At 35.9% G+C, this 12,605-nt stretch overlaps 1 protein-coding gene across 2 annotated transcripts in view; it reads left to right on the forward strand.

The window, feature by feature from the left end:
• Positions 1-12,605, forward strand: part of LOC119786829 (F-BAR and double SH3 domains protein 2-like) — a 72,558-nt gene that overhangs the window by 13,542 nt on the left and 46,411 nt on the right. For both annotated transcript variants that reach the window (XM_038290381.1, XM_038290380.1), the window contains exon 3: positions 7,475-7,520. In XM_038290381.1, the coding sequence (XP_038146309.1) occupies positions 7,475-7,520 (46 nt within the window). The remainder of the gene's footprint in view (positions 1-7,474; positions 7,521-12,605) is intronic.

A 12,605-nucleotide genomic window follows, 5' to 3' on the forward strand; every position in this document is an offset into this window, starting at 1 on the left:
CATCAGCAAAAAGTCTCCTGAAAACAGCTGTTTTTTGTTAACTAGAAACTGGCAACAGCTGGCAATTTGTTTGTTCATCTAACAGTGTAGATGTCAGAAGCTCTTTGGTCAGAGTTGAATGAGGTGAGCTTGCAGGTGGAGCTGTGGTTAGTCCTTATACCCCCTTTTCTGTCAGCCTACTGTCGTAAAAACGCGTAGTCAGTATTTTTTTGAGAGATAGATTGTAAAATCACGTTAGAATTGTACAGTGTATATCAATTTTTTTACCTTAACCTTACAAAGGCAGGGTAGATTGGTTTGATCTCAAGATTTTAATCCAATACTTGTATATTTAGGTTATGTAAAAACTCAGTGATTAGCAACCTTTGTCTTTGGAAATATAAAAATCAAAGCCAAATAGGCTTGGAATTTCAGCATCCGAATCTTTAAACCCACGCAGGCAGATTCAGCGCTGGCTTCATGTGTCTGCATTTTTTTTAAAGAAGGCTGAAAACCCCAAAAGATGTGGTTATGTTCTGTGCCTTGGTGTTGGGTCGACCCGACAATCTCTGGCTCCTCGTTTCCTGTCTGTGGCCGACACTGGAGCTCCAGCCCCCCTAATAGCTGGACGTTAAGGTTATAGAGAGCCGCCAGATGTTGAATTGTTCTCTGTTGGAGGTTCTGTAACTTCACAATGTTCAGCTCTACTGACACACAAGGGGGGTAGGGGTCACTGGCTGATCAGGGACGAGAAATGATTCAGCACGCTGGAAACTGCCAACGGTTGTCAGCAAAAGCTTTGCATGAGAAAATGGCAGGAAGCAGGGGGGGTCGGTGGAAAAGAGGGAGCGTTGGAAATGCAGCAGAGAGGAAGAGGCGGAAGCTCCCAGGAAGTACGCCAGATTGTTTAGAGTCAGGGTGGAGCATGGCAGCCAAGTCTCGACATGTTTAATGACTTAATGATGATTTTGCTGCAGGAGTTTTTCCCAGGGCACTGACCTTGCTTCTTTTCTTAGACGTTTGCATAAGCCTCACTCGAATTGTCATTATCCTGTTTACATTTGTGGTCTAAACAAACCAGGAAAGGTTTGAAGTCGGGATTAAAAGTGCTTTCGTATCTTTGATTATTCTGCAGTTTCTGATCTGTCTAAATTTGGAAATTAAACCAGATGAAAATGCTCATCTGTTAAAAGCAAATTAAGATTGCTGGAGTTTTATCCAAGTAGTTAAAAATGTCCAAATTAAATCTGACTGGTTTTACTGCAAATGTTTTACGGACATTATTAGAATCAGACCAGCTAACGAGGAAAGAGGATAACCTGTCTTCTTTTATTTTAGTAAGTGACTGATTTATTGATTTATTCTTCTGTCTAGAGATGAATAGACATATGAAGACATATGAATGAAGACACATGTTTTCTTGTGATTAATAAAACCGTTGTTAAACAAAGCTGAAATTTAGAAAACAAAGCCTTACGCATATTTTCAATGAATTATAAATGGCAAAAAAAAAAAAAACGTAAAATACAAGCACACATATATCAAATGACATGTCAGCAAATTATTTGAGTGTCGATATATGGTTAAATAAAATTGAATTAATCCAAGTAGACAACTATTTCAATAATTGTTTAATCACGAATCATTTGATTATTCATTTTACCCCTAATCTTTCATTTATTTATATTTTTTAGAAAATAATTATTGGAAGGGGACAGGAAACATACCACTCTAGAGTCAGGAAAGCATAGAATATGATGTGTGTGTGTGTGTGTATATATATATATATATATATATACACACACAAACAGTGAGGAAAAAGTTCCAAAAGTTGTCCCACTTAGGAATCATGATTTTTTTTTTTTACATTTTTTTTGACCTTGCTGACCCTGGAATTGCAAATAAAAGGCTACCGTACCAAATGTTAACATTCATATGTTTCGCCACCTCTCCAGGAAGATTTCTCAATTCAAATGTCTGGAAGAGACAATTGAGAAAGCTTCCTGGAGAGGTGGCGAAACATCTTCAAATCTTGGAAACCAAGTCCAGTGGATATTTTTTGAATTTTTACGAAATGACTATAACCTGGATGACTGAGAACCTTCATCAGCATATCTTCAAATACTTATTTGCAGCAGAATCATACAAATAAATAGTTAAAAAATAATTCCTAAGTGGGAGAACTTTTGGAACTTTAGAAAACAAAGCCCTACGCACATTTTCAATTATTTATAAATGGCAAAAAAAACATAAAATACATGCACACATATATCAAATGGTTAATTAAAATTGAATTAATCCAAGTAGACAATTATTTCAATAATTTTTTAATCGTGATTTATTTATTTGTTTAATTGTTTAATCGAGATTTATTTTATTTATCTATTTATTTGTATGATTCGGCTGCAAATAAGTATTTGAACATTTCAGAAGATGAATGTTAGCATTTGGCACAGTAGCCTTTAATTTTAAATTCCAGAGGTCAAACATTTCCTGTATTTTTTTATTTGCAAACTCTGCAAAAAAGGTGCATCTAGTTTATACGACGGAGTATTAGGGCCATACATGAAGAGAAAAAATATTTTTGCCATGACGAGATTCGACATGTCGACATTAAACTCAACATTTCGAGAATAAAGTTAAAATGTCATGTTGAGTTTAATCTCGCCCTGTCGACTTTAAACTCGCCATTTCGAGAATAAAGTTGAAATGTCATGTTGAGTTTAATCTCGACGTGTCGACAATAAAGTTTAAATTAGTTCAAGAGAGCCAACCGCTGCACAGGATACATGCACAGAATCCTATACAGTTGCAGCACGTCAAAGACTACCTTCACTCTTAAAACGCAGACTGCAGCTGTGGAGCGCGGTTGCTCTTTTCTCCAAACTTTGGAATGTCGAGATTAAAGTCGCCATGATATATCAACTTTATTCTCGAAATGGCGAGTTTAAAGTCGACACGTCGAGATTAAACTCAACATGACATTTCAACTTTATTCTCAAAATGTTGATTTTAATGTCGACATGTCGACTTTAAAGTAGACATGTCGAGTTTAATCTTGTCATGGCAAAAATATTTTTTCTCTTCATGTGTGGCCCTAATACTCCGTCGTAAGTTTAGGATAATAAATGGATTGAAGGGGGACATTTTGAAGGCAGACTAACAGGTAATTGAGGGTCAGAATTCTAGCTGATAGACTGGTGTTCAAATACTTATTTGCAGCTGGATCATACAAATAAATAGTAAATAATTAATAAATTCTGACTTCTAAATCTTTAGTTTTTTTTGAGACTATGTGTTTCAAAGTGGACATACAGCAACAATGACAATTTCAGACCCTCCATAATTCCTAAGTGAGAATTATGGAGGGCCTGATTGATATATAACACTTTTTTTTAGATTGAATTATAGTTAAAATATATAACTTAGGACTTTTTTATTGTTCATAGCTGCTGACAGAAGCCTCAGATGAGCCCTAAACATAAGAAATAAAGGGTACAGTAATTAAAATAACTAGTTGTCTTAAATTTTCCCCAAAATATGGGCACCACTAGGCTTCTCTTAATAAAGATTTTGCTGGACCAGATATTGTTGCAAAAAAACTGGAAAAGTATTTTAAGTAAAATCCTTTTTAAAGATCCATAAACTTAAGTTTGTCACCAACACACAAACTGAAAAGGTTTTTGAATATATGAAATAAAAACAAACCAACCAACAATAATAGATTTAAAAAAATGCACTAGCTTAAAAAGAAAGATCAATAAAATAGAAATAATAACTCCATGTGGCTCAATCTTCATCTCCTTAATTAAGGTTGTCATTTTTTTAGCTGCTGTACAGCTGTGGCCGTTTATGGCAGTTCACAACAGCTGTCAAGTTTGCATCACTTTTATTATACCTTTTTTTTTTTTTTTTTATGCTTTCCTTTCTACTAAATTCAAGAGCAGAAGCGAACCACATAGTCTGCAGGTGAGCATCATTAGATTAGCCCTTTTTGGGTTTGGTTTGGATGATTAAACGCCCCAGTGATGGAAGATTGGCAGGAAGTATTAAACCACCCACTGGTTATAGTTTTTTTTAGCTGGGAAACTTGCATGGGTTGATTGTGTTCTAGGTGCAGCTGCAAGTTTATTGCATTGCTGCTTTTAGTTGCTCCTGCCTAACAACAAATGCGACACACCAGCTTGTCCAGGCTGGACACAGTGATTTAACTGAAATCCTAAATCCATCCACTGTGCCGTTGTTTCATTCCGTTTGGAAACCAATTCCATCTCTTTCAAAATCTCATTGCTTAACAGTATGAGTCCATTTATCTGGTGAGTATCTGACCATTAATTAACTCCTTCCAACGCTGAAGAAACGAGAAGGAAGAGTTGAGTGGATATCGAAGCGCCACATTGAAACCTTTTTCCATCCAGTTTTTAGTAGAAAGAGATAAAAAATAAAATAATGATGCAAATGGAATTTACCCAGCTCACTGAAATTTTTGATGTGAATAGTCTTAATCATGTAATATTTTTATCGTAACAGGCTTAGGCACCACTTCACCTTTTATTTCCATAGATGTAGTTTAACTTCAAAGGCTATTATATTATTTGAGGTTCAGATTAGAGTTTTCACTTTAGCTTCAAGGTCTTGCAGTTTACATACTTCCTGCCTCCTCAGGTCTTTGTCTCAGTATAAAAACAAATTAATTGGCTTTTTTTTTTTAGCATCCAAAGCGTGTCTGAATGCTTTTATTTACCCCAGCTTTGCTCTCTCCAATTTTTTCATTCTTTGTTTCTTACTGTATCCTTCTAAATTAGTATGTAATGTTAAAAAAACACATGACTGATTAGAAATATCTGGAAAATTCCAGATCTAAGGTTAAAGGTATAGTGGAGGATGTTCTTTTTCTGGCTGGATCATCAAAATAAGTGGTCCTCCTAATTCTTAATCATTCTGGTGATATGTTTACGTAAGTTCAGCCTACGTGCTCGTCCCCATTCTCACTTACCGATGGAGAGTCTGACATAGTGGAAAAATCGCAAATCTTATTTTGAAAAGTAAGCTTGTTTGAGCGATGCAAACTTTTAAACACAGCCCGCACAAGGAGAAATGGGCTTGTGCACGCTCTTGCACACGTTTTAATAGGCGTTCCCTCTCGGTAGCGGGTACGGGGTTTTGCATGTGCTTTGTTTTGTTTTAAGTGGAGAGGACGGGTCGTTTGAAAAAAAATCGTGAAAATCCTCAAATATACCTTCAATAGATCTAGATATCTCTGAACTTTCCAAAAAAAGTTAAGAATCAATCCACTGGACTTTTTCAATTCAAAATGTCAGAAATAGCGTTGAGTATGGAAGCCCAATAGATTCATAATTAAATAAAAAAATATGAAATAAATACAATTTTGATAAATAACAAACAAATATATAATATGGTCATGAAATAAAAACAAGGTAAAGTTATTATGAAATATATATTTTTATTCTTTAATATCTACTTATTATTATATTTGCCTGCTTTGATTATACAATCAAAGCAGGCAAGGCAGAGCCAGTTAGGTGATTGGCTGCTCCTTTACTAAGACATGAGCAGCAGCACTTGCAGTATCGATTCAAGTGCGGAGACTAGTGTTGTCACGATACTAAACTTTTCAACTCGATACCGATACTAAGGAAAATATCCCATACTCGATACCATTTTCGATACCACAAGGATAAAAACAAAGACTCCAAAATTCTACAGAAACTTTCGTTAATAATAAAAATACAATAGATAAATACAATAAACAATAAGAACAATATTTTGAGGTTGTATGCTGTGCACAATATTAAGCAAGCTTGATAAAAAAACTTATACAATTAAAATTAAGTGTTCCTTCCTTGGCTATGCTTTGCACACATAACAATGACACTAGCCAAACCGGTTAAGAAACAGAAATAATTCTCAGTAGCTGCACCTCTTACAAAAAAAGTCTGAAACTGAAAAGTGCACAGAATTATTCAATCACACAGTGTTCAGAAAGTGCATTGTCCTCTATTCTGCACTTTAGATGAATGACTGTTTAGGTGCCACTGGTGGTAGCACTGTATCGATACTTTTAAAAATGTGTATTGTATCGGGATACAACGTTTCAGTATCGATACTTTTGACAACCCTAGCGGAGACTTATCACCAACTGGAGGTCAGGAGTTAGCGGCTCGTTAGCGATGAGATGGCAGCTGGAGAGAAGTCAGTTGCAGAATTGCTCAGAGAAGTTGCGAATAGATTGGATAGTAACACGACTCCTGCACCTCAGCCTGAGAGAGGAGCACTGCAGCACCGTGTTTCTGACCAGTTGGTGCCTGGACGTTCACCTCACAGTGCAGCATCAGCTTTACAAACTGCTCATGCTAACGCGGGTAACCAGACCCCACGGAGGTTCAACCCTTTAGCTTAGATTGACAGACAAGTCATTTTGCTGAAAAATGACATTATGAAATAAAAAATGACTTTGGGAAAAACTTTTTTATTCGATAAAATCTTGGAAAATTAAATAAAATTCTTTTTTTTTTTTTTTAAGTATGATATTATGAAAACAATTTTATGAAATATTCAATTATGATAAAAAAAAATAACAAGAAGTAAATACTAAAGAATAGTTATATGTCTTTCATAATAACATTACCTTGCTTTTTATTTCATGGCCATATTGTATATTTGTGTGTTATTTATCAAAATGGTATTTATTTCATAGTTTTTTATTTATTTAATTATGAATCATTCGGGGTTCCATAGTTGAGTTCCAGGCTTTGTAGAGTGGACCAAAAACAAAGCCTTATTTTGGCTTTTTTGGTCTACTCTATAAAGCCTGGTACTCAACGCTATTTCTGACATTTTGAATTGAAAAAAGATGGGAAGAGAAAGGTCTTCAAACTTGGAAACAAAGTCCAATCGATTTTTTATTTTTATTTATTTATTTATTTTTTATATATTTTTTTTTTTTACTTTCTTGGGATGACTATGACCTGGATTACTGAAAATCTTCACCAGCATTTTTCTAAACTGTAAATAAAGAAGCATTAAAATGTGTTTTGTGTTATGACATTTTTTTTGTCTTTTTGCTTTTAGCTGTGACCTGAAAAAAAAAAAAAGATTTAGCTTATTTTTTAATTTTTTGAACAAATTTTTTATTATTTTTCCAAATAATACAGTGTGTTACGAATGTACATGTGTATTTTTACACTTTTAAACATAAAATGCAAAACACAAACAACAGAGTGATTTCAAGAGTATGAGAGGTTCAGTTGGGGAGGGGAAAAATAAATAAATAAATGTGCTTATTTTTGTGGTAAAAATGTTTTTTTAACACCTTAATGGAAAAATTTGTTTACTTTACAGACCTCTAAATAATACTTAAATTTGAAGGCCCGTTAATCAAGTGTAAATGCCTAGCTGTACAGCTTTCTGTCAAATATTTTCTTATGTTTAATTGTTCAGGATTGTGATTGTAGTTTTTCTTTCTTTTCTGCAGAACGTTCAGTCAGAAGAGGGCAGCTATAGAGAAAGACTACGCCCAGGTAAAAAACCTTGTCGTTTTTTCTTAACGCTAGTCCTGATGTTCGGTAACGCCACCACTGTTGTGCCTTGTCATTTATATGGCTAAAAATATCAATGATTCTTTTAACAATATGACCCCTTAAACGCACCATCTGACAGCTGGGTTGAGGATGTGGCATTTAGAAAAAAAGGCTTTGTGGCCAGATAACTCATGTATGTCAACAAGCCACAGAAAAAACATCCAAACAGGGAGCTCCGTAGCTTCCTCTTCTGATCCAGTATCTCCCTTCCTCCTCGCTGTTTTTTTTATTCTCTCTTGCCCACCGCTTCCTGAAGACATAATTGAAATATTTGAAAATCCCCCTCTATCCTACTTGGCTGTGTTCTGGTTTTTCAGCTCTCTGAGGAATGTGTTCTAGTGCTGTAAAGAATGAGGGCATGTTTGTTGTTTTCATCCAAACAGACCTAAATGTTTGCTTTCTCTCTGACATTTAGTGTTTTGGGGGATTATTCTCAAAGTCCAGCAAGTGTTTAATTTTGCTAATAGTTCTAATTTTCTGTTAATATCCATGCTTTGTACATTAAATTCAGTCAGTATTTGGACAGGCCATCAATTCTTGATCTACATTCACACCCAATGCAAAAGGTAAAGGGAGCAAGTGATTTATATCTCATCCCCAAGTGAAGACGGGGTTGGTAAATAATTGACATTCAAACAATGCATTTCGTACGATTTGACTTGGGTTAATGAAGAAGAAATAAAGCAATTATAGAAATTTTGCTGGAGTTCAACAATCAGAACTTTTCTGTCGATTCCTGTTGCATTAACCAATTGAACTGGATGTTATTGTGATGTGGGATGAAGAACTTTTTTAAAGGAAAAGTCCGGTCATATTCAGAATTAAAACTTCTGAAAGTTCTTTAAATATAAAATTATTCCATCCTGTTCAATAAACGATCAGTGTTTTTAATTGAGAATCATTTTCATGTGAATGTGCTTTACTGGAGGCATCCATGTTTGTCAAAGAACACTACTGCCACCTACTGGTTAGTGACGTCACGGTGCGGTATGGGCTGTTGATCAAGTCCCAGTGCTGTATCTGGTGTTTGTCACAACGCGCTATTATCCAAGTCATCTAGAAAACATTCTTCTTCCAAATGTTGGCTACATATTACGGGTTTTTTCTCTGGCCAGAAGTTCGATGGCAAATCCTCCCTCTTCAAGTTGGCGATCCAACGACCAACCCGTCCGTGGAGGATCAGGAATCAGAAAGGTGGAATAACTCTTTTTTTTCACTTTTACCCAATGTATTCCAGCATCCAGCTGCCATGCACGTGGGCATTGTCAGTTTCACTATAGCTCTGGTGAATTTCAATGGTGAAGTCCTCTGGAAATCTTCAATAATTGTTGTTGATTGCAGATGTGTCTAGTAGTTCCCATTGATTTAGCTTGTATAGCGGGGAGAATGGCGCTAGGCTTACCGCACCGTGACGTCACTGCTGGAAGATGGCAGGAGGGAGGGGTTACTATATTTGGGCAAAAATGGCCGCTCCCAGTCTCGGTGATCGCGACGAAAATGTGTATTATTTTTATTTTACATTTTTTTTACAGATTAATGCTAAAGTTCTTAAATCACCACAATCATACTATTTTGAGGTATAAATAATGATCCATTGATTATTCCTTGCTGACCGGACTTCTCCTTTAACTTTATTTTAAAAACTCACCTGATGGAGATCCTTTGTCACATATTTACAGTTAATCTGATTTTATGGACGTGCACTTTGTTTCAAGTAATGAACATTTTTATTATTTGTTTTGCTGATGGTATAATAATTTGAGGATTGAAGAGGTTTTTTAGTTGTCATTCCGAGATTCATTCAGCCTGTTAATTTTCTTTTCGTAAAATTTGATGGAGCAGACAATTTAACTGTTTTCTAGATGATCCATTATTGGTCTTTTTTTTTTTCCATCTGCGAAGAGGTGAAGGTTTTTATTGCCTTAACTATAGGATTAAAATGTCTGAGCGGTTGGTTACATCTGTGATCAATTAAACAGCGGCTGCCAGTGATTGAATCAAAGTGGGTCAGACTCTCTGGAACAGTTTGCTCTCTTTAGGGACCCTCCTCTTTTCAAATCTGGTCTCTGAAAGGGTATTTTCCTTGGTCTCTTACACCTGCGGGCAGCTTCGGCCATTAGGCGATTGCTATTCACATCACACGGTGTGGTTAAGAAGCCCTCCTCTGTGCAGCCCTTCCTCTGCCATCCTCGCCTCCCATCACACTATTCAAGGGTGTCCATTAGGCCGGCTCAGCCGCTGACTGTCTCTATCTGAGCCCACAGTGGTCGCATCTGTCGCAACTTTAAAGTTTTGGCACTGTGATCACCAAGATCAATGAGTTCATGCCCCCACCTCTCCTCCTTCAGGGCCACATAAATGGGGTCTGTCTTTTTTAATTAAAGGGTGGATAGATGAGGAATTGTTAGTCCTTGAAACAACATTTGTTTCCTTTAAAGAATATAAAATCATTAAGAAACCCTGCTTCTATTTAGAGACCGACCAATACATTGTGCTTTTGGGACGCTAACCCTCAGATTCCCGTTCAGTTTTATTTTTGGTTGCAAGGCTTGGCATCATTACAAGATAAATGTATCTTTTATCAACTATTTTTTTCTGACCGGTTTTTCTTCTTAAGAGCACATTTATGTTCCTAGAATAATTACCTTCCTTCTTCATGATTATTAAACTAACAAGGTTTCCAAAACTTCAAAACAGGCCTCAGGCTCAATGTTACCCTGAAACCAAATACTTTTTTTTAACAGATATTGGTAGTTTAGCAAACATTACACATGCAACGATAAACAAAAATCCTTGTCTGGTATGTGCCTTTAAATTAAAGTCACAGTTGGTGCATGTCAGTCCACGGAAATAAACAAGAATTCTTAAATATATTAATTGCTTTATTCAACAGCTAACAAATTACTTCAAGGACTAAACAAAGTTTCAGTGAATAGTTTAGAGCTGAGGTCACTAATTAAAAAAATCAGTGGGTTCCTAAAAAAGAAAGTCATCAACCAGTAAAGGTCCAAAGTAGGGATTGAACGGTTTATGAAAACCGTCCGAACCGTTCGGTTCGACTGTCTCGGTTCGGTTCGTGTGTGTTGCGTTCGGTTCATGCGCTGCTCCTTTTTCTCATAGGCGAAGCGTGTACACTCCAGAGCAGAAGGTGGCGGTACTGCGACCAAAGCCAACCACCAGTAGTAAACAAGAAGAAGAAGAAGCGAAGCAGCTTAGCCGCATAGATATCCATAATAAAGGCTAGATGTCTCGTCCGCGCTGCTGGTCAATGGGGGTCGACGTCCGCACATGGCGGCCATCTTGCCACAGGCAGCTCGCTCATTCGTAACATTGTGTTTTAAAGGCGCATGTACTTAAATAACCATAACTTCCTCAATTGTCTAATGATTCTCAAACTGTTTGGTTTGTTAAACAAAAGTCAGACATGTAGTTATGATACTGCACACTTATGAATAATTATAACCATGGAATTTCATATGAAAAGAACATTGAATAGAACATACAGGTGCAATAAATATACACATGCACAAGGTATTTATGTTAAATCAATATATGCTATTAAAACTCAGTGTACTGAATACTATATATATAGATATATCTATATAAATAGATATATATCTATATAAATAGATATATATCTATATAGATATAGATACCTATATCTATATATATATATATATATAAAAACACCTTTATTTGGGTGTGATTAATTATTTCACAGTCCTAATTTATTTATATTTACATACATACTTTTATAATATGAATATTATTGTTATAATAAAATATGAAATACTGACAAAAAAGGCTTATTGTGTGGCAACCTCTTGGCGTAGAAGCATAATCCAGGTTTCAAATTAAAGGTAACACTTTGAAGTTTCATGTAGACTATTTGGATTATATATCAGGGGTAATTACACAAACGTTCCTATTTTTAAACCATTATAAAAGTGACATTTATTTGCTATTAAAATTGGTACAATAGTCCCCTTCACAAGTATATATAGATGTAGCATGTTGAAATCCCCACCTACACTACTGTGATGGTATACACATGGAAGACAGATTTAAAAAATGACCCAAAAAACATAGCTTGGCTAATGCCCTTTGAAAAGGACGGTTTTATTGAGCTTCTGTGTAATGTACAAGAGAGCGTTGACCACAAGGCCATCAAAGCAGACGGGAAGGTAGCTGTGGTCATGTAGTAGTGCAGGAATGTCAGCAAACGGGGATGGAAGATCTTCTCCTCCTGCTTACACATTATATAACCTGCAGAAACAAAAACAAAAGTGACCAACAACAATTCACAGTGTATAAGATTGGTATATCAATATATGATTAAATTTCAATGATACACATGCCCTTTGAAGATGAGATGGAAAGTTTTGAGTCAACAACAATCTTGTAATACTATTATGTCATAGCAAAAGTCTGGCATCTTCCTTTTAATAAACCCAGCAAATTCCTGTAACATAATGTAAGATGTGTTGACAGACCAAATCGATTGGAAATCATGTTAAATTCTGCCTCTTCCACTGATGTAAAGTTGCTGGTTAACGTTAGCAGCTAGCTAAACTGTAACGTTAGCTGCTAACTTACTAACGTTAGGTCTCACTTCGCAGCTTCTTGTTATTAGCCAGCTAACGTTAGGCTAATAATAAAAATACAACAACACTCAGATTATTGTTATTAGCCAACTAATAACTACAACCACATCCACAAAGATTGTAATTTACACCAAAGATTAATTGTCATACAATCGTTATTGGTGTCAGTAAAACCTATATAATTGACTAATAGTCTCAGCCTTGATAACTTGCGCAAGTAGCCGTGATGCACAACTATGCTGCGCGATTAATCTGCAATTTCGACATGTTCAAGCATCAAGAATAATAGCCACGTTCATAATGTTTGTAAGAAACCAAACTGTTTGTAAATCCGTCAAGAATTCAGTGAGGTAAGAGTATTTGTGTTCGTGCTGATCACTCGCCTTACTTTAGGTACCACAGAGCACACCAGAAAGCCTGC

The sequence above is a fragment of the Cyprinodon tularosa genome, unplaced genomic scaffold (assembly GCF_016077235.1).
Source record: "Cyprinodon tularosa strain WSP-4 unplaced genomic scaffold, ASM1607723v1 ctg28, whole genome shotgun sequence".
Classification (NCBI taxonomy): Eukaryota; Metazoa; Chordata; class Actinopteri; order Cyprinodontiformes; family Cyprinodontidae; genus Cyprinodon; species Cyprinodon tularosa.